Source organism: Raphanus sativus, chromosome 8 (genome assembly GCF_000801105.2).
Source record: "Raphanus sativus cultivar WK10039 chromosome 8, ASM80110v3, whole genome shotgun sequence".
Taxonomy (NCBI): Eukaryota; Viridiplantae; Streptophyta; class Magnoliopsida; order Brassicales; family Brassicaceae; genus Raphanus; species Raphanus sativus.
In genome coordinates, this window is record NC_079518.1 from 14,788,663 (window position 1) to 14,810,417 (window position 21,755).

Genomic DNA, 21,755 nt, shown 5'->3' on the forward strand with positions numbered 1-21,755 from the left:
CATAGTGGATGTTGTGGATCCTGGATCCACCCCAGATGTAGTGTGCTGCGGCCGCGAACTGGGTGAAAAATTCTTGAGTCATGAACAAGGATTGAATCAATGGGAAAGATCAAAGGGACCATGGGATTGTACGAATCCTACAACAAAGTTCTTGTTAGAGTTGTGATTGACTCTACAAGTGGTATCAGAAGAACCACAAATTCCGCAACAGCAATTGATAAGAATAAGAAAAATCTTTTATATTGATTCCTGTGTAATATGGGATTCCCTTCTATGAATGAACAATATGGCTGTGAAATGTTGTATCTCTAATGTGAGAGCTTTATGTCATTAATATAGAAGCATCTTTCAACATTTTATCTAAACACACACAAGCTAAGCCTCCTCTGTGTGTTGTATGTGACTAAAAAAGATATTTTGAATTCTCTTCATATCAAATTAATCAAGTAAGCTACATCCAATCAAAACACACTTGACAATTTCCTCTGGAAAGAAGACAAATGGGCGATTTAAATAAACAAACAAGACCTCGATAAAAATGAGTTTTGTGGAAATGATGAGTTATTAGGTAGTGGATTAGGTGGGTGGGTCCTTTTGACACGACAGGTCAAAAATAATTGGGAGGGTACAAAGGGAAGAAATCGAGGTGGAGCAGAAGAAGAACAGAGAGATTCAATGGAGAGAGTGAATCAAACATTCTTCTTGTCGCATGGCTCTCCCACATTGAGCATTGATGATAAGTTAGAAGCAAGACAATTCTTCCAATCATGGTCGGACAAAGTCTTTCAACACAAACCCAAATCTATTTTAGTCATCTCTGCTCACTGGGACACCGAGTTTCCATCAGTCAACACTGTTCCCCGCAACTCCACCATCCACGATTTCAATAACTTCCCTGATCCCATGTACAAGGTCTCTCTCTTTCTCTTTCTTACCAAAAAAGAAACCCTAACTTTTGTAGTCTTGATCCTCAATCTTAGGGTTTATCCTTCAAGAAATGCATCAATAGCTTTATGTTTTACCAACTTGATTCTTGCAGCTTAAGTATGAAGCACCAGGAGCTGTTGAGCTGGCGAAAAGGGTTAGAGAGTTGCTAATGGGAGGAGGAGGAATGAAGCGTGTTGATGAAGATACAGAGAGAGGACTTGATCATGGAGCTTGGGTTCCTCTCATGTTGATGTATCCCGAGGCAGATATACCGGTTTGTCAACTCTCTGTTCAATCATCTCAAACCGGGACTTACCATTACAACATGGGCAAAGCATTGGCTCCACTGAAAGAAGAAGGCGTTCTTATCATTGGATCTGGAAGTGCCACTCATAATTTGAAGAAGCTTGACTTTAGTATCACTGATGGATCAGCGGTTCCTTGGGCTTTAGAGTTCGATCATTGGCTCAGAGACTCTCTCCTACAAGGAAGGTATAAGTTTTTTTTATTAGTTCCAAATCTTTTTTTTTTCCGGTTAAATGTTATAAGAATCATTGATGGTTTATGATTTTGCAGGTATGGAGATGTGAATGAGTGGGAAGAGAAAGCTCCAAATGCGAAAATGGCACATCCATGGCCAGAGCATTTCTACCCATTACACGTTGCAATGGGTGCAGCTGGTGGTGATGACGCCAAGGCAGAGCAAATCCACACAAGCTGGGAACTTGGGACTCTGTCTTATTCTTCTTATAGCTTCACTTCTTCCCTTTGAAATATTTCATCTTTACCTCCTTTCACTTGCCGTGTGACTACTTTTAATGTAAGCACTGTGTAAGGCTATATGGAGAAAGATCGAGAGTGTTATGTTCTCTGTATAAATACGTAATGGCCAGTGTTGTGTAATGCAAGCAAGTGAAAAAATCAGTTTCTCTCCCACTTCACTCTAAGCTTTCAAAAGTCCAAAAACGTTTTTTCTTTTGTTGAACAAGAACACAAAACAGAGTAAATAGAGAGAAAAACAGAGTCTTGGTGCTTGGCATCTTTGTGATGCGTCTGTCCACACTATTCTTTTCCCTTGGAAGACTCTTTTTGATGCTTCAATCTGGGAGCAGCTTATGTGTCGTCACATAGTTCCCAAATTTCAGCTGGCATTGCAAGAGTTGCAGATAAACCCTGAAGACCAAAATATTAGTCCCGGAGGAGCTTTCAGGAAACAAGAGGATCAGAATCTAGTTCAAGCGTGGTTTAGATATGGCAAGGGGCAAGGGAGAACATAAGTTATCACAAGGCACAAGAGCAGAGGCTCTTATTGAAACCCAAACAGCACAAAATGCACAACGGTCTTCAGGTTCATACTAGACTCGGCAAAACCTAAGGCTCTAAACTGTTGCGAATAAATAGAAAATGAAACTTATAAGTGAAGAATTGCATCTCTTCATTGAAGTGTTCTGTTACTACTAGTGAAGAGTTATATCTGTTCACCAATTATCCAAACTTACTCAGAAAGTCACAGACACACTTCGCTTAAATCAATTATAACCAACAAATCCCTGCTTTAAAAATATCAAATCATAAGAAAAGGAAACCGAGGACTAACTGCTCTTGAATAAGCTGGAACGAGAACTTTAATGTTTCTTCGAAATGCAATCATATACTATTCGTCTTGCCGTTCAAAAAAAAAAGAAAGTACTATTTATCCAAGTTGGAAAAAAAAATCTGACAATAGGCATATAGATATATGTCTACATAAATGCATATCAAATCTTGTTTCGCCATCTCAAGTTTCTCCTCTTCTTGTTGACAAAACGACGGCCGAAACAAGATTGTGGCAGCCTTTAAGCAGCGAGCATTTCTCAAGATATATTTCACCAGATCTATCTCTTCTTGTGATCCATACACCAATGTCCACTTGAAAGTCTCAAGACTTGCCAATAAACATGTAGGAACACAATCCAGTTGATTCTGCCAGGGAACCGGTGCATCCACTCTAGAATATGTATGATCCTAAGATTGAAAAAAAAAAAAGAGTTCTGCCTTAATTAAATATTACAGTAAACTATTACACCAAAAAGGATAGGTCTCTATCGAAGAAATTAACTTACGTCATTCAAATAGACCTCAAGGTCACGTAACAAAGGAGAATCTTTGAGTAACCGGGCAAGTAAATTTGACCAGTTTGGACCACATGAACATAGCTTTAGATGCTGAAGCTGGCCAAAGACAATACCCTCATGATATAAAGCCTGCACACAATAACAAAGGCTTCATCGTCAAGAAAACCTGGTTTGGTGTTCTAAAATATTGAGATTGATAGATGGATGGAAACATGTTACCTCCTCATCAGCATTGACTCTAATGCATAGTGAAAGCCTCCTTACAGATCTGATTGATCTAACAAACTTGTTGATATCAGGGTATGTCGATTCAATATCTGCCTCCTCCAACTTAGGGGTGTCTTCAAAATAGTAGGAGTAACTACTATCTTCAAGTTTATATTCCTCTATATAATCCATAATTTTGAAATACTTCAAAGAAGGAGTGTTTATCACAAGCCCTTCAAAATGATTTCCTCTAGATATCTTTAGGGTTAGTCTCTGCAAGGACGGGACAATTACACTCAATGTAAATGTTCTATTATTGTCATCATCATTTCGTTCCACAAGTAGATCCTCAAGAACAGGGCAATGAGAAAGAAGTTTGTGAAGAGATTTTTTAATCTGAGTACCACATACGTCGAAGGATCAAAAATTTCAGGGAGGGGAGAAAAACCGTACGAGGAACATGCACGTAAACCTTGCCCGTAAGTTCCAAGATCACCAGCGATTTACAGGTAAACAAATAACTCGGTACTTCAGCTAAGTTAGCTAATTTATAATGCGTAAATGCAAGTGTGACACGTAACTCTTGGACGCATCTAGACACTGCAATTAAAACCCAGTTATTGATACCGTTGACTATACCTCTGTCGAATACGTCAAAGTTGAGACGTAAGCTTTCTATGATTGGAGCTTTATGTAATGGCAGATTTAAATGAATGAAAGGACTTAATCTCCAGGATTTAGACTCTGAGGAGTAGCTGTACTCAAGTTTAGGCAACCACATCCAAAGAAACTCCCATCGCTTAGATAAAATACTTGTGCTTACAGCAACTTTCGTGGGAAGACACAATAGTACCTTCAAGAGCAATTCATCAGGTAATTGACTGATCTTGTCGTCCATAACTATCTTGACAATGATCACCAGGGTTCTCTTATCGTCCAGAGAATACGAGAGTTAGGTTTTGTCCGATGAAGCCACAAGCAAGAGCAAACGCAGACTAATATAATAGATAGATAGAGGAACGGAAGAAAAATCTTAAAATCGTCTTCACCAGGGCCGGCTGTAATATTATATTTAGGGCCAGAGAAATATATTTAGGTCTTCGATTATTACATTTTTTTTTTTGCCATCTTAAAATTTATTAACAAGCAAGGTCCAACAAGACCCAACCTTTAAACTATTACAACAAAGCCCAAAGGACTCATTCAACCTTTGATTCAAACAAAGCCCAACAACCAAAACCCTAGCCCTACAGGCCCAAACAAGACATGTGACGCCCTAATCTTCTTCCTTCTCCCACCTTCGGAGAAAGCATGCGGTGGCGCGTCATCGGAGCACAGATCTATCATCTCCACCATCCACGGCTGAGCCTCATCACGGAAAGCTTCATCGATCACCATCGAGATCAATCCGGAGCCACCAAGCCGTCCAAACACGGGACTAAAAAAACTCCAAACTCCATCCGTTTTCTTTCTCAGCCTTGCTTCCTCCGAGAGCTTCAACCCGAACAGATCGGGATCTCATCAAGATGAAGCTAAGCCGAGAACTTAAAACGTCGTAACCTAAAAGTCGCATCCAAAAGGACAGGATCGACAACCAAAGCCGGCGGCGTGAGGCACGAAACACCTCCACTCCCCGGAGTCAAAGCCGGTGACGATTGAGCTACGGAAGCCTCATCTCCCGGAATCATAAAACTGAACAGAAAACTAGGTGGGACACAAAGATTCACTCCCTAAAAACATGCAAATCGTTTAAACCGAGAAAATTAAAAACCAGAAAGCCGGACCGGCGGTGGCTATGGGAGTCCACTCCGCCGGCCGGAGTCGATAAAACACAGCGGGTCTCTCTCTCTCAGCTTCGCTCTCAGAGTTTTTAGTCAGTTGTTACTCTTCTTTGTAATATCTTCGATTTTTTTTGTGCAACTAATATCTTCGATTATTACATTTAAATTAAGGAAAACTTCCTTGGGATATTTTAACTAATTCTTATGAGAGATGAAAATATAAAAAAAAATCTAAATTAGTAAATTAGGTCACATCTTTAAAATTAATGACAATAGATTTATTATGAAAATACAATCTTTAGTACTGTAATTTATTATCCACATTTATAATTTAATTATTAATTTCTGTTTTAAGATCTATATTTAGCCATATGTTTCTTTATAAAATTAAGAAAGATATTAATAAATATGTATAGTATCTTCACAAAATTTAGGAAAACTTTCATAAATGTTACGTTTATTTTAAAATCAATATTATTAATTCATGATCATTACTACTTTTTACCCCTATTACTACTGGGTATATTACTTTTTGTCATTAAACCTACTAAATATTAATCTAATTTTAACTGTCTAAAGCTAATGTAAATATTCCGTAAACATTATTTTATCCCAGAATTGTCGGATTCACTTCTTCTTCTTCTTTTTTGACAATGAATCCACTTCTCTCCAATATATAGTTGACAGTTTTGATAGCATATGTAACTATGACCTCGTATATAAGTAACTGAACCATATCAATTGTTTTATACTATAGTTAATTGACAGTATTAACATGCTATTAATAACTAACACCAATATGATCACAGGACAGAATCCAAGATCCGTTGTTCTTTTGCACCAAGCCATGGTAGCTAGGACGATTACAGGACAGAATCCAAGATCCGTTGTTCTTCTGCCTCAAGATTCTTCATCTGGGAAGCCTCCTCAACCGCAGCAAAGCTATATCCTGGTCCTGGATACAAACAGCCTACGTCCTAAACCTCTACTTTCTCTTCTTGTCAGCATGTTTTGTATCACTCACTCATACCCTCCCTACAAATATATAGCATTACAAGTCTCACAGTTTGTGAATCTGACTGTAACCTCTTCCGGTGTTTCTAAATAATTTTATTATTCTTACAAAAGCTCTGTTTCTCATCTCACAGTAGGCTCTGGTTTAATGTTAGCTCCAGTAGCTATTAGCATTGCCGCTGGGTTCTCTGGTGCCATTGCAGCTGCAGCGTCTCATAGCTTTGAAACAGTAAAAACACATTCAGAGCGTGTAATATTGCTTTTTCACATATTCTTACAAATCTGTTTCTCGTTATCTTCATGTTTGGTTTCAATCATACAGACGGAAGCTTATTGTTCCGAGGAAATGGGATTAGGATGGCTCGAAGCTCCGTTGCAGCTACAGTTACTGTCAGAAGCCGTCGATTTATATGTTCCCAAGTGATAGTACACTTGTTGAATCGATAAGACAAGCAATTCCTAAGTTTTGATGATTTGTAAAAATGAGAAGCATTTGTGTGCTATGTATGTGACATTAACAGACAAATAATCATTTTGAGCTAGGTATGTGACATTAACAGACAAATAATTACAAAATTGGTTGTTAGTATACAAATTCAGGAGACTCATTAGCATTAACAAAAGTCATACATTTGCTGCTTCTATATAACGAACCAAACACAAGCTTTATAATCAAACTCAGCTAAGAATGAAACGCAAACTGAATGACTTGTGTTCCTAATCCTTCTCTAAGGAGACTTTAACCAATCTAATATGAAATGATCTCTAGAGAAAAAAGTCTATGATTAAGTTCAATCACCAGAATCCTAAATATGTGAAAACGACTATACTAAACATTTTGTAACCTTTAACCAGATCATTCAAAGGAAATAAACAGGCCATAATCATAATAAAATAAAAAGAAATTAATTTAGAAAAAAAAAGATCTTTCATCTTCCAAAACAAGATCCACATTGTTCAACCTTAATAAGAAAAGCAACAACAATAATAAAAAAAAAGAGAAGCTCGAAACGTCTTCAGAACCTGAGCTTGGTGAAGAACCACCTGTTCTTCCCGGTCTTGAACCTCTCCTCGAGCTTAGCCTTGGCCTCCTTGAGAGCCGCGACCTTCTTGTCCTTGGACGAAAGAGCCTCGAGGGTCGCCACTTCCTTGAGATCCACGTCGAGGGTGTAACGCGTCGGCATCAGGTGCTGGTAGTTGACGACCTTGATGAAACACTTGACCCTAGACTTCTTCGCTGTCTTCTTCGCCGAGTCCTTGCGGATGACCTTGCTCGGGTACTTCTTGAGCCCGGCGACGAGGCAGTGGCCGTAAGGACGCTCGCGGTTCCCGTCGTCGAAGGAGCGGATGATGACGGCCTTCTTCCCGGCGTATCGGCCTTGGAGGAGGATCACGGCCTTGTTCTGCTTCAAGAACTTCACCATTGTTGCTTCGCTTTCTCTAGATCTCTGTCTCTCTCTCACTCTCTCCTATCGCCGCTAAAAACCCTAAGTGGCTAGGCTAACTCTGTGTAAATTCTAGGTTTAATAAAAACTCCATGGAGGAGAAACCTAGCCCAGTGAAAGGCCTCGTGGGCCGTTACGTTAGACCCATTTTAATTTGGGCTTTGGGTGTTCTATAAGTGATTTAGTTTCAACTTTACGACAATTAAGTAATCTGCTGCATAAGTTTGCTTATTTGACTCTACTGTCATAAACCCCGAAGAACCAAACTCTTTTTAGCTTTATTGATTCACTAGATTTTGATCCGCGCTTTCAAAGTGCGGGATTATTATTCCTCTATATATTATTTGGGAAGCTTTAAAAAGTTATAACCTCATTTTTGTATTAATTAAAAACTGTCCCTTCCTACGTGTCAAACAATTAAGCACTCAATTAATCCTACGTGGCAGCATTATATTCAATTGGAAAAATGGTTGGTCCAAAATTGATTTTAATTATTCGCTATAAACATTAACTATAAACTATAGTGTATCCCTTATATATTATTAACGTTAACAGTAACATATTCACTTTTTTTGTCACAAAGTAACATAGTCACATATCTACAATGTTAATCACTTAATCTTTTAATGTAACCCTTGACTCTGCTCATCCCATAAACTTATGTCATCTTTCTCACCAAAAATTAAAAAAAAAAATATCTTTTTACTTCTTCTTCGTTTCCGGTGAAACAAGTCCGTTCACCATGGCTATGTAAGAGGTCTTTCCAAAATATAAATATAAGGTCTAGATATTTGATGGTCAACCTCCTCTAGAAACAAGTTAATTAGTGCTCTAGAGACTTCAAATAATTACTATGAGCTGTCTGTCTAAAGACTAAATGCTTTTTTCTGATTATAGGAACACTGAGAGAGTTTATGTGACAGAGCTTCGGATGAACTTATTATATTTTCCGCAGATGCCTTTGGTCTCAAGGTATTAATTGGGTTTCTAAACATCTTGGTTGGTTTCATATTTCAAGTTTGGATCTACATTTATTGGTTTGGGTTTCGCTGTGTCTCTGACAAGAAAATCTTACACCATCGCTAATTATTTTTTAAGTTTTAAGATGTTTATTAAGTAATCTTAAATTCATCTAACCTTGGATGAAGTTCTATGCGAGACGCATCCAATAAACACAGCCATAGTGCAGTTTTGATGGTTACAAAAAGAAAAAAGATGGAATGTATAAAGTCTCTATCTCAGCGAGACGTATGTAATAAACATAACTACATAAGAAATATTTTTTTTGTATGAATAAGGCATGTATCTAAGAAGTGTATCTAAGAAAGACAGCATACAATTAAGATGAATGTATTTTGAAATATCCAACATTATCAAATATGGAAGAACCGAAACTGAATATTCAGTGGTGTGCAATTCAATTTCTATCATCAACAAGACACATTAAATTAGTGATAAAAATATATGTATCATCGATTTTGATCAGTTACAAAAATAAAAATTACTAATATCCCCTATATATTATTTGAAAATCATTTAAAAAATATGAACCTTAGTTTTGTAAGAATTAAAAAAGGATCCATCATATGTGGCACTTGTGTATGCCTTCCAAATCTTATTTCAAAGAATTCAAGAACACCTTATATAAACTATAGTCTAAAAATTATACTCTAGCATTGCATTGGTTACATATATCTTTCCTTAAATAAATCTACGAAATTACCTAATGTGCCTAAAATATATATACGACAATTAATAATCTTAAATAATAAATATTTGATAACAATTTGTATACTTTCTATCATTTTTGTTTAATTCTTTATTATTAAAATAAATTACACAATTACATTAATCATATAAAAATCAGATTTTTTGTATATGTTTGTATTTTAAATTTTTCAAAACGATTATAAATTACTAAAACTGTTAAAAGTCTCATATAAACTTTTGTGATCAAAGTTTAAATTTTTTTTTTATATTAGGATACAATAATTATAAGACCGTATGAATAAATAATCTCATTTTAATAGGTTTATATTATATATATATAATATATATATAATATATATATATATATATCATAATCATATCGTTTAAGTTAGACTATACATCGTATGAAAATACATACTAATATTTTGATATTTGCATTGAACATATATTGAAAAGTTAATATTTTAATTTTGAAATCTTCATTTTTTAAATGAATATAAATCATTGAAACTACTAATATCCACATTAAAAAAAATCGTTGGTGTAAAATTTTGTTTTCACAAATATGCAAATAATCATAAAATCATATGAATAGAACCCTCATTTAATAAAATCAATATTAAAGCAATATCTATGTTAATATCATTTAATTTATTACATATTATATACGACATATAAAAATGATTGTTTTGATTTATTTACCCTAAAATGATTGCAAAAACCAAGAGTGATCGTTTGATTTATATGCGCACACCAATTTATTTACATATATTAATTGATTTCTTAGTTATTTAATATATATAATATTTATTTTTATAATTTCATAATTTACATAAAAACAGAAAATAAGTAGTAAATATAAAATATTGCACAATATGATGCGTGCAATTGATATTGTAGTATATAATTTTCATAAGTTTCAGTAAAATGAATGTTTGTATTAATTAGAAAAATTTGGTGAATAAGCAAAGAATGTATAAGATAATTAAAATTAAAAATCATGCAATTAATTTATCAATATCTGAATTATTCGAAGGTTCCACTAATAATGTATACTAATGTTAATGAAGAAAATAATGTCTTAGTGTCAAATGATGATTTATTTATGTTCTTATAAATTATTTTTGTAACTAAAACAATACTAGAAAAATCATTTAGATTGAATTAAACAAACACAAAAAAAAAAAACAAAAAAACGAACCAACACAAACCAAACTAAATTTAAAACTGAATCGAACACAATCCAAATCGAATAAAACCAAACACAAATCAAATCAAACTAATTTGATATGACTTTGGTTAATGGTCTCTTAGACTTTAATAAACCAAACCGAACCTAAACCCGTAGTTTTTTTTGAATAAAACCTAAACATGTAATTAAACCGACATGTTTACCATAATAAAACCGAGATATTGCTGACTTGACATCATTTGTTAATACTATATATTTTAAATATTTATCATAAAATTCACCATGCGCAAGGCGCAGGTCTTATCCTAGTTTATTAATTAAATTGATAACTTTTTTTATAATTTTGTAAGTTTTTATTTATAAATTATAGAATTTATAAGAGTTATATTATAATATTTTGCATACATTTTCTGTAAATATATTCTGCATACATTTATGTAAATAATTTATCTTTGTTGTTTTTGCTTTTAATCAATAGATTAAAAAATTTATATGGTATTGAGAATATTTAGTTGTGCTATAAATGATACTTTTGTTAAATATTTAAGTTCATATAAATTTATTTTTCTTTGTAACTACAAAAATATAGTTGTGAATATTTAACAATTGATCTTAAATGTATTTCAGTGTTGAAATTGAAAATATATTCAGTATTTGAAATTGAAAATTATATTCAGTGTTTTATATATATCAGTGTTTGAAATTGAAAAATAACTTTAATACAAATAACATTTTAGACCATATGTAATGCTTATTTATTCAAAAAATCACAATCTTTTATTTTAATAAGATTACTCATTGTAGGTTTTTTAGGAAACTATGTTTTTTGTTTAATTTATAAATGATTGTGAATATTGTTAAAACTATTGTTTTAAACACCAGTTATAATGGAGATATTTTTAATATTCTATAAAGTTATTAAGAAGTATGATATAATAATTTATGAACTAAAGAATACGTATTAAATATTTTCAATCGTACAAATATAAAACATGGTTATTATAAGGTTGTTATGAATATATGTTATAGGTGTTGTTAGAGTAGCTTCAAATAATAATAATTAAAAAAACTTGAAAAAGTAGCCCTCATTGTCGGGAGAGTTAGCATTTTTTCTTCATTTATGGTGCATTAACTCTATTTAATGTAATTACTATATCAAAAATGAAAACTTTACATATACACTTCACGTATAGACAGTATAGTTAAGATTTACTTTTTTTATTTTAAGAATATTCTCTAATGGCATAGGTTGTAATATTAATGTAAAATCAAGGGTAAAATCCTATGAGGGATTCTGCTTTAATAGTATAGATTTATTTCAAAACATGTTATTCGTTTACCAACATTTTCACACAAAATTTTTGGTATGGTTCAGTTTGTATGGTTGACCACTATAATCAAATGTATATTTTTTCCAACAAATTTTTGTTTAGGTAGTAGCTCCTTAGTAAGCGTTATCCTTTAAATTTTTTTTTGACAACAACGTTATCCTTTATTTATAATGACTAGATAATCCGCGTTCTACGCGGAGTACATTTTTTTAAAAAATATATATTGTACTTAAATATTAAAAACATATACATTTCATTAATTAATAATTTTTTTACATTTGATTAGAAATGGACATTTGAATACTATTTGGTCAGATCTTTGAGGGTTTAGTTCGTTCGAATCTTTGCAGGTTTGGTACGGGTTTAGATTCAGATAACCTATTTAATTCTTTTTTTCAGAAATTACAGTTTATATATAATTTAAAATTTTCAAATCTAAAAATAAAAATAATAAATAACATATTGAATAATGTATGTCAGAATACTTAAACTTAACATAAAATTGGTGTAATTTAAATATTTGGATAGGAAATCAATATATATTTAAGCATCATTTAGCTATTTTAGACATGTACTTATAAAATTTGTATATATTTCTAACTATTTTGGACAACTTAAAATCATCTTATATATTTTTTATATTCTTTTAGATATTAAATTTTAAAATAGTTAATATATTCAAGTATATAAGGCATTTTTTTTGGTAAAATAAGTATTTTGGTAAAACAAGTATATAAATCTTGTTTGAATATACTCGGACACTTAAAATATTTTGGTTTAGTTTGCATTCAGTTCCAGTTCTTTAGATACCAAAATTTTGAACCCAGTCGGATATCTAATCCAATTTTCTTAAAGGTCAATACTATTCTTTAGATCGGTCTTGGTTCGTTTTTTTATTCAGATTTTTGTTCAGCCCTATATTTTTATAGTGACAATTTTTTTAAAAAATTGATGATACTTCATATTGATTTTGGTATGTAACAATTCTTGGTTCATCTAGATCCAATCTCACTGACCTATAGAAATTAGGAAAATAAATAAATTTTATTAACGTAGAAACTAAGTTATTTAGCAATCTTAAGGTGACAAGGGAAGTTCATCCGCTTCCATGGGATCTTCTCCTCCGGACATGGTTTCTTCTTCTACCTCATATGTTTCGTTATCTACATAAGCCTGAGAACTCACTATTTGCCCTCTCAAGTCCTTGTGTTTCAAGCTACCTGCAAATTACAGACAGAATCACACGCAATGAAGTGTTAAATGCTATTGAATGGTAAAGAATCTTATATAAATGATTTGCAGGTTTCAGTAATGATTGAAAGCCAATGAGATTTCAAAGTGTAGTCATGTCGTACCCATCCAGAAGTTGGAGCCGCGTGATGTTGTATGGAGAAGAGCCTTCACGTGAAACAGAAAGCGCTCTAAAGATCTCTTTGTTGCTGGTATTTTGCTGGTGATGGCTGTTTGTTTCATACCCTAAAAACAAACTCACACTTGTCATTTCGGCTTATCTCTAACAAGGAAAAAGAAAAGGTATCTTAAACTAACCTTAGCTTCAGAACATAGAGTCTGTAATGTTCTTGTAGCCTTTTGGAGATCTTTGACCTAATTCAAATGTCAGTTGTGAAAACTTCAGTAGACTAAGAGGAGAGATAAAGTAGAGGAAAAGGCGAAGAACACCAACTTACCAGCTGGATGACTAATTCGTTATGATCTTGAAAATGTGCTTCCAGGAAATCAAAAACTACACATTTGTTGTTTCAAATGTAAAATAAGCCAGTAAAAAGACAGGTAATTCAACTCTTGTGTGTAATAATGGAAGAGATTATATACCTTTTAGAAATGAGTCCACGAACTTCCCGCCATACTTGATAGCCATTCCGTGGATAGTAACCTGTTTAAGAAATTACAGCACCATCATCACTGCATTCCATAATGACAGTTTTTGCACACGCAATGTGCCTATGGTAATGGTACCTTTTCATGCGAGCGACACAAGTTGACTAAAGACACTATCACATTTACAGTCTTCTGAATGTCTTTTAAGTGTGTTTCGGTAGCTTCAGACTGACAGTTTTGTCGTTTCTCTGAGCTAACAGCCTTCACCTAATCAAGATCCACATGGTAGAACAAAAAGGCAAGAACTTATATTGTACGGCAGAGAAAATAATAATACGTGCAGAAACAGACAGAGCGAAGATGGATTACTGACCAGTTTGTTGAGAATTGCAAGATTTTCTTCATGCTGCATAAATCACCAGCAAATATGAGGCTATTAGTCTATGACAGGAGATTGGAAACATATGAAATATCTAAGAATTTTTGCTTACCAATGTCTTGTACCATCCTCTGAAAGTCGCTGAACATAGTGTAGGGAATTCATGATCATGAGCATCATCTTCTCCTGTTGACTTGGATAGAGAGGCCTAATGCAATCAAATGTCAGTGCGCAAATGAGTTAATTAATTTATATGATCCGAGGTAGTTTTGCAGGGATATAACAGTCAATCAACTCAGCATGGAGAAGATGGGTTTAGTTTCCACGTACAATAACTCAAGTGGAAGGCTATGTTTTAAAGCTTTAACATTACATCAAACTTTATGCAAAGCAGAGACCAGAGAAAGATTTTCCTTTTCAACGTACCTGTGGCAAAGTGGTACAAGCAAGTTCATTGAGCAAATCAGATGGGGATCCACTGGTTTCCAGATATATTCGCAATATGTTCTGCACCATTTCACCCTGCGGAAACCGAAAGCTATACACATTGAGAATATCGAACGCGCTACAATAAATTGTGCTATCCATGAAATTTGGCACAATATGAACATACTTTGTTCTTCAAACCCTTATTATCAGTACTTTCATCTATCCATTCATTCCTGAGAAGTTTCTCAGCCGAAGTTCCCAGTTTGGCATGCAGACTGGATACAAGAACCTGAATGGGACCTGCATCTCTTTTCTTAGTAGCTCCTTCAGATACCTTACCAATATTTTTCTGTGCAGAGGTCACCACTAACTGTAGGGTGAGAAGACATTCGAAGGCCAGATCAAACGAGAAGGAACAAGCTGCAGCAACATTTAACAGTCTTAATGGGAGTTAGAATAGGATGAAATATGACAGGGAATAATGGAAATCAAGACAAATATTTACCGTTGCTTAAAATATCTTCAAAGAAACAATAAACACCAATATACATGTAGTCCTTTGTTCCAGGTGAAGGGAAAGGTTGCAAATCTGGGAAGCTAGCAACTGGAATTTCTGTGGGCTGGAACGCTTCCAGAAGATCCAGCAGCAGCGATTTGTCTGTTTCAAACCCAGGGAGGGTCAACATCTGCGACATAAAGTTGACGTTTGGGAACTCAAAATTAGCATACTTGTATGTAAACTAAGATTAAAAGGAAATAATTGCAACCAATATCGAACTACTCAACTTAGGAACCAGATGAATCACAAAATTGGTATCGGATAAGATATAAATTACCTTGCTGAAACAGAATAAAACTTCTTTGCACACCATTGTATAAATCAGAGATTCAGAAACCACTATATTGGATGTGATTGGATTTCCAGCCTTAGCAAACTCATCTCTCCAAATAGTTTGAGAAGTTTCCTCACCTATTATTGTTTAGGTCAGATTAGAATAAGGTAAATCAGTATCTTTAGGACTTTCAGTAGATTGATTATCTCCAGTTATCATACCTTTTATGAGCAAGGACATTGCTATATTCAAATGCATCCTGAGGCTTGGAAAAAGTCCTTTTATTTGACTGAAAAGTTCAACCAATCTGAACCTCCGGAAACTACCTGGAGGGCTTCCACGTTTGAAAGGAAGTTGTTTACCAGGAGGAACAAGACTATCCAGCTTGGTATGAAGATCTTGCAAAAGATACAAATACAGGGGTAGCTAGCATAGAAAACAAGAACAGGTTGAGATGCATTTCTCGCATCTAACAGAAATTTGAAATAATAATTTGCTATTTATCTCGGTACCTCAGCTTTATATTCAGGGCTTCGTATATCTTGGCTCTGCACCTGTATTCGAAAGCTAAAAAGTATTAATCATTCCAAGAAATTCCAAGAAAAAGTGTAATAAGAAGTCTCTATAACACCCATGGTTGATAAATATATTAACAAAACTCGGGCTAAATTCATTGTCTAGTATTTGTGAAGAGTTTACGCAAAAAAAAACTAGTTGATAAAATATCAAGCCAGATAAAAAGGTTTCACTAGGCTGACCTTTGGAAATTTTAGGATGGAAAGGCATTGAGGAAGAAGAGGCCTGAATTTGAATCTTTGGGCTGCAAGGGCCGGGGAAACTTGAGGAATCTTTACACTTAGAGATTCATCACTAGAACAAGTTTCATGCGTTGACCCTGACGCTGTCCTGCAATCTAACGATGAGGGGGAAGGATTTTCATGTAGCTGTGTTTGACTCGTGACTACTCCTGCTTTCTTGAAAGCGTCCAAAATAGTTGGCTGTCGCAAGTGTTCATCAACATTTGACTGCTTTGGCTTTTTCAATTTATTTTTCATGTTTCCCTTGCGTTGGGAAGCATCATCTTGTAGTTTCCTCTTCTCATTTTTCCTCTCTGGATGCTCAGTTTGTTCGCTTGTGGCTGAATAAGGGTGGAGCTCCGGTAGAGACTGAGGAGATAGCGTAATCAAATTGCTCAATAAGCTTTCCAGGAATCTGCTTCAACAAGTATTAGTTTCGTCAGAGTTGTATATATAATAGGCCTTATGACGCCTATAGACATCTTATCTTAAACAAGATTGTAAAACACAACAGCACATTACGAAGCTTTGAACGGTGACAAAGTAGTGAAAATACATTAGATTTCTGAGTCGCTTCAGAAGCTTTGTTGTTACATCCTTTTCTGTAGCCTGACTAATGCAGCCATCCCTTTTGTCAATTTGGGAACTGAAGGCGTTAAGCTGCAAAAGATAGCAAAAACATATGAAAAAATCGAGCACAGCAATGATGCAGAGAGACAAGGTCATGTCACTCACGAGTTCTCGTATCCAGTTTGCAGCATAATATAAAGAGAGAGAGAGGATTTCTCTCTGCTTTTTTGTTAAAGATTGCCATCCAGCTGCAGCAAAGTACTTAGACATTCGACAAGATAAGCCAAAAGTTAGTTAGGAGGGACAGTATAGACAGGATTAAATACTTATGCAGTTTAGAATTTTCAGGCTTATGTTTAGAATTTCAAACATTCTAACAAAGGCCAAACAAACTTCTTCTACAGTCATGCAGAAGTCAGAGAGCAGGTCAAAACTTGTCACTAATTGAAAGTACAGCAATATGATTCTTGAAAAGAACATAGCTTCTCACCTTGGAAGAAGGAAGGTGCAAAGGGCATCCGAGCAGAGCATCAATTCCAGCAAGGGATCCATTATTTGTCAACCTCTCAACCTTGTTAACAATACAACTCAGGCTTGTTTTCTAGTAATAGTCTCGAGTTTCAAGGGAAGGAAAATCTTACAGATGATAGCAAAAGAAAATTTGAAGGAAGAATCTGCAGACAACAAGACCTGCAGGTAATGTGATCCTTAATTCAGTCGTCAGTTGTCAGAGAGAACTGTTTTAAAGTAATCAAGGGCAGAGAAAATCTCATAAAACCAACTCTGAGGATGAAGATGCCAGGGCCAAAATGTTCAAACAGATTGGTGATATACTACCATCCAAGTTCATCCAGAGATCCCCTAAACGATTATAAAAAAAGAAATGAAGATCAATCCATACAATGCTCAGAAGAGATTCAGTTAATCTTAAGTAGAACCATGGTCAGTATATGTTTCCACCTTCTAGTCCAGAATATGAACTCTTATCAGCCATTTCTCCGTTGTCAATATCGGCTAGAAATAGTGACTCAAATTCTCCCAGATGCTTCCCAATCCTGAAGAGCATTATAAAATATCATCCGCATGAGGGCAATAAAAACTGTACCTTTGAAAATTGCTAAAAACATAGCCAAAAAGGGATTGAAATCTTAACCACTCCATAATTTCTGGCTGAAGTAGTTTATGGCTGAGAATTGCAGCGAACTCATCATAGAAAATAATTAGGGCTAAGTTAGACTGTCTGCAAGAGTCTACAGATGTCTTTAAGAGCTCCAAAATTTCCCCACAATCTGAAACCTGCTAAATGACAAATTTAATGGATATTAAGTAGAAATCACAACAACTCAAGGTCAGAAGATCATTTCCCTCAACTACTAAGACATGTCCGATCTTACCTGAGATGATGAACAGTCAGGAACACTGTTTGCATCCCCAAGTGATGAAATAATCCTTAGCGTTCCAACTAAGCCCATCTTTTTGTACTTGAGGTCTGGATGACTAACCTGCCGGTATAACATAATACACGTGAAAGTGAGCTGCCATCACCTAATGTTCCCTTAGAAAGAAAGATAATTAACATTACCTGCTTCCTTACTATCATCATAAGTTCATTTGAAATTGAAGATCGAAAAGAATCAGGACTTGTACGAGCTGATAGTGCGAGTAGACTGAAAACCTCATAGACCTGCAATTGTGTTCACTTTATATACAATATATTGTCATACAAAGCAATTTATAAAGATAAAAAGGCCACCTTATGCAAATTTTCCACAGTAAATCCCTCTAAGTAGTCCAAAATACCTATATCATTCAAAACAATCAGAAATTAAAGAAAGAAAACCACATGATCACCTTTAGTGCGTCTATAAAGAGTTCCAGAGAATACCATTTATGTGAGAAGAAAAGGGAAGGAGTTGCTGTGCATATTTTTTTGCCAGAACCGTCATCATCTCTAGGACTGAACTGACCTCAAATTCGTTATCAGATCCCACATGTGTCACTAAGGCACCTAGTATCTGCAACCAATTCGACTTAGAACAAAAGTTGACGAACCACGCTAAAAGTTATTATACCCGGAGATGAAATGTTAGCATGTTCTTACCTCTTGTCTTGAATAATTGTCAGCAAACCCTTCAAAAAGGCGAGTATAGATATGAGAGCCAAACTCCCTTGCCTTGTCTTCTTTGCATGATAAGAGGTGTTCGGCCAAAGAAATAAACGACCCAAAATTATCCTAGAGAAATGAGTCGGGTTAATTTTGCAACAGAATAGTTCCACATTTTGCAGGAATCAGAGACCCATCTCAAAAATGTTGTGATGATTACCTTCACAAACTCTTTATTGCCACTTATACATTGATCAAACAAGGCTTCTTGTATGCATCCATCAACCACTTTCTTCTTAAATATCTTCTCGATGCTCTTCCTGATGGGATCCCCATTCATATACATGAGAATAAGCAGCCATACATCGATTACCTTGAAATCTCGAGGTTTCTCCAGACTATTCAGCTCCTTCATAATTTCTTGACAGAGTATCTATAGATAAACTGAACATAAATTGATGCCAGATAATGATGATGACAAACATTCTTAAACTACTGCAAAAGGAAACCCACTTACGTTCTTAAATCGAAGGCTTGATCTCAGAGCATGGAGAATAGAACCTTCTGAATCGTATGCAGGCGCTTTTCCTTTGAGCTTATTTTGAGAAGCACAAGGTTGTGACATTCCGGTGAACTTCAACTGTTGGCGTATCTGAGAGATTATTCTTCTAACATTTGCTTGAGTAGCAGCAAGAAGCAAGAACCTAATTAGATAAGGCATATGCTCTGCGTCGATTGTTCTAATACACGATATCGCTACCGTAAGCGCCTTCAAGAAAGAAAGAAAAAAGTGGCACTCCATCAGTATCCATGTAAAATGCATATAACCTTTAATTAAGCAAGAAACTCTCTCACCTGTTCTTGCAATTGATCATCTAAATTGAGATTAGAGAAAGAATCAAGCACTGGAACAACAACGGAAGAATCCTCCTGAAGCATCTTCTCTAGAGAATCAACCACAGCGGGCGAGATGTGATCACCGATAATCTCCGGCAACGATCCAATGATCTCCTTCTTCAAGTGCGGAGGAGAGATCGATAGAACTTCCATCAGCTTATCGGTGAACACATCGGGACTAACGATGAAGTCGAGCCAACGGAAATGGTTGATGATAAGGCGAGCAACATCCTCCTCGAGGGAACATCCCGAAACGACGTCGAAGTACTCCGGAAGCTTCTCGAGTAGCGTTTCTTGTAGATCGAGTTGGATGGGAGATACAAGGAGGAGGTTACGGAGTAATGTCTCGTCTCTCTTTGTTGATGAAGCAGAGGAAAGCACTCTAACAGTACATATATAAAATCAAAGCATGGTTGTTACGGAGTGTTAAAATCAGTTACGAGAGGATTCGAGTGAGAGTTATTACTGACCTACGAAGATTACTCGGAGATTGAATGTACGATGAGAATCCAGATACGAAAACTGAGCGGAGATCACTGACGCTATCTCTCTCGGCGGCGGAGAAAGACGAAAAGCGAGTGGTGAGATGGCGGCGGAAGGAGTGGAGATCGGAGGGGAGACATGGAGGACCGTAGGGGTTGTTCAGTGTGCAGCCAGCTTCCGCTAGAATCGCAGTCATCTTCTCCACCGCGTCGGGTTCGACGGTGGATTTCTCTTGCGGCTGGGGGAATTTGGGAGGCGGAGCAGCTGGGGAGGAAGATGAGGGAGGCGGTGGAGGCTTTTTGCGAGAGAGAAACACCATTTTTTCCCCGGTGACGATTCGTAGCTTGGTTCTCCGATTGACGATTTTAGTGAAAGATATTTATTATGTTTTCAAAAAAATTGGTAAACCCTGACGAGGCACGAGCGCCAATTTTTCAGCAACGAAGCGCCATTGTATCATTCATTCACACGACACGCTATCTGTCTACGCAAAAGCAAAACGGCATAGGCTCCCATTGGTAACTATTGCTTAATAAGTTAATAACCCAGTGGCGGAAAAACAATTAAACTACGAACAAATTAATTAAACAGTTAAAAAATTAAAATTTAGATGGAATATATGTTAAAATAACAAAAATATTTTATATGATTTTTTGTCATCAAAATATTTTAAATTATATTCACTTTATTATAAGAAAAAATAAATATTAATAATAAAACTAATTATTACAAAATGTGCAAATAACTAATATTTTAAAAAATACTTTAGTTCTTATTATAAATATTTTACTTATCTTCGAAAATGTTTTAACAATAAATTAACATTTTATTTTATAAAACAAATTATAGTATAACTTTATTTACAACATAACTATTTATGAAAGTGTTCATTTTATTTACACACCTTTTGTTCATTGATAAAGTAACCGTGGAACGCATTTAAAACGTCATTCCACCATTTCACAAAATTACCAATAAGAGCCATAGTGACTAAAATAGATGTGTTTTAAACTATTTATCATTTAGCCTACTACACTAGCTAAAGAGAACTCTATTACACCAAGGTTGGTTTAGTAACCTAAATTTGCACAAACCATGCTGGTTCGTGAAGAATCATTGAAGTGGCGCTTTGCATGCTTTACGTGATACTAGTTTAGCGCTTAATGGCGAGCGCTTTGTGTACCTCGCATGGCATTGGGGTCTTGAGGCGTGAGGACATCGCTAGACGTCGCCAAACGCCATGGCGAGCTTAGCGAACGCTATTTAAAACCAAGGGCGGAATAGATCGTTGGCCGGTTAAAAGCCATGGAATTAAGTAATACTGCCGCAAAATAAACAATACATTTTACAGTAAAACTCTATAAATAATACTCGATAAATAATAAATCTATCTTATTAAAATAGAAATACATTAACATTAATTCTAAGACTTGCAAAATATTTACAACCTAATGCCACTGAAGCAATTAATAAACCTAATTTTAAGGTTTTTTTCTTTTCCTAATTTAAAGCATAATTTACTAAATTGATTCCAAAACAAATTCATGATAAATCTTAAATTTAATGCACATTAATACTATAAACAAGTAAATAACCTCTTTCCATAATTATGTAATACATTTTAATTTACAAATATATATATATACATATATATTATACCATTAGTATAAAGAACAAATTTAAAGTGAAATCAAATATTTATA

At 35.0% G+C, this 21,755-nt stretch overlaps 4 protein-coding genes and 1 pseudogene across 6 annotated transcripts in view; 2 read left to right on the forward strand and 3 right to left on the reverse strand.

The window, feature by feature from the left end:
• The first annotated feature begins 615 nt into the window (after positions 1-615).
• Positions 616-1,863, forward strand: LOC130498509 (extradiol ring-cleavage dioxygenase-like). Its single transcript, XM_056991931.1, has 3 exons — positions 616-912; positions 1,040-1,419; positions 1,504-1,863. Exons 1-3 carry the CDS (start codon positions 676-678, stop codon positions 1,697-1,699), a joined length of 813 nt encoding a protein of 270 aa, XP_056847911.1. The 5' UTR covers positions 616-675; the 3' UTR covers positions 1,700-1,863.
• A 685-nt stretch (positions 1,864-2,548) lies between these two features.
• LOC130498611 (putative F-box/LRR-repeat protein At4g15060) lies at positions 2,549-5,190 on the reverse strand. Its single transcript, XM_056992112.1, is given in 4 exon segments — positions 2,549-2,931; positions 3,030-3,170; positions 3,261-3,641; positions 3,643-5,190. Coding segments are annotated over 4 exon segments (1,341 nt in total). The 5' UTR covers positions 4,147-5,190; the 3' UTR covers positions 2,549-2,616.
• Positions 5,191-6,952: 1,762 nt separating this feature from the next.
• On the reverse strand, positions 6,953-7,555 carry LOC108822225 (60S ribosomal protein L27-3). The gene has a single exon (XM_018595257.2). It carries the CDS (start codon positions 7,465-7,467, stop codon positions 7,060-7,062), a length of 408 nt encoding a protein of 135 aa, XP_018450759.1. The 5' UTR covers positions 7,468-7,555; the 3' UTR covers positions 6,953-7,059.
• Positions 7,556-12,657: 5,102 nt separating this feature from the next.
• Positions 12,658-21,755, reverse strand: part of LOC108822226 (uncharacterized) — a 44,525-nt gene continuing 35,427 nt past the window's right edge. For all 3 annotated transcript variants that reach the window (XM_056992774.1, XM_056992772.1, XM_056992773.1), the window contains 31 exons: positions 20,040-20,536; positions 19,528-19,951; positions 19,190-19,441; positions 18,893-19,105; positions 18,670-18,801; positions 18,454-18,583; positions 18,322-18,368; positions 18,151-18,252; positions 17,963-18,070; positions 17,722-17,864; positions 17,529-17,623; positions 17,351-17,429; positions 17,210-17,258; positions 17,059-17,139; positions 16,734-16,829; positions 16,555-16,658; positions 15,960-16,413; positions 15,714-15,755; positions 15,423-15,627; positions 15,205-15,338; positions 14,874-15,054; positions 14,553-14,788; positions 14,366-14,461; positions 14,052-14,147; positions 13,934-13,966; positions 13,699-13,827; positions 13,555-13,615; positions 13,410-13,465; positions 13,270-13,326; positions 13,077-13,197; positions 12,658-12,941 (listed from right to left, as the gene is read on the reverse strand). In XM_056992774.1, coding sequence (XP_056848754.1) covers positions 12,799-12,941; positions 13,077-13,197; positions 13,270-13,326; positions 13,410-13,465; positions 13,555-13,615; positions 13,699-13,827; positions 13,934-13,966; positions 14,052-14,147; positions 14,366-14,461; positions 14,553-14,788; positions 14,874-15,054; positions 15,205-15,338; positions 15,423-15,627; positions 15,714-15,755; positions 15,960-16,413; positions 16,555-16,658; positions 16,734-16,829; positions 17,059-17,139; positions 17,210-17,258; positions 17,351-17,429; positions 17,529-17,623; positions 17,722-17,864; positions 17,963-18,070; positions 18,151-18,252; positions 18,322-18,368; positions 18,454-18,583; positions 18,670-18,801; positions 18,893-19,105; positions 19,190-19,441; positions 19,528-19,951; positions 20,040-20,371 — 4,431 coding nt within the window. In that variant the 5' untranslated portion in view covers positions 20,372-20,536 and the 3' untranslated portion in view covers positions 12,658-12,798. The remainder of the gene's footprint in view (positions 12,942-13,076; positions 13,198-13,269; positions 13,327-13,409; positions 13,466-13,554; positions 13,616-13,698; positions 13,828-13,933; positions 13,967-14,051; positions 14,148-14,365; positions 14,462-14,552; positions 14,789-14,873; positions 15,055-15,204; positions 15,339-15,422; positions 15,628-15,713; positions 15,756-15,959; positions 16,414-16,554; positions 16,659-16,733; positions 16,830-17,058; positions 17,140-17,209; positions 17,259-17,350; positions 17,430-17,528; positions 17,624-17,721; positions 17,865-17,962; positions 18,071-18,150; positions 18,253-18,321; positions 18,369-18,453; positions 18,584-18,669; positions 18,802-18,892; positions 19,106-19,189; positions 19,442-19,527; positions 19,952-20,039; positions 20,537-21,755) is intronic.
• The window catches only part of LOC130498994 (uncharacterized), a 6,153-nt pseudogene continuing 5,613 nt past the window's right edge, over positions 21,216-21,755 (forward strand).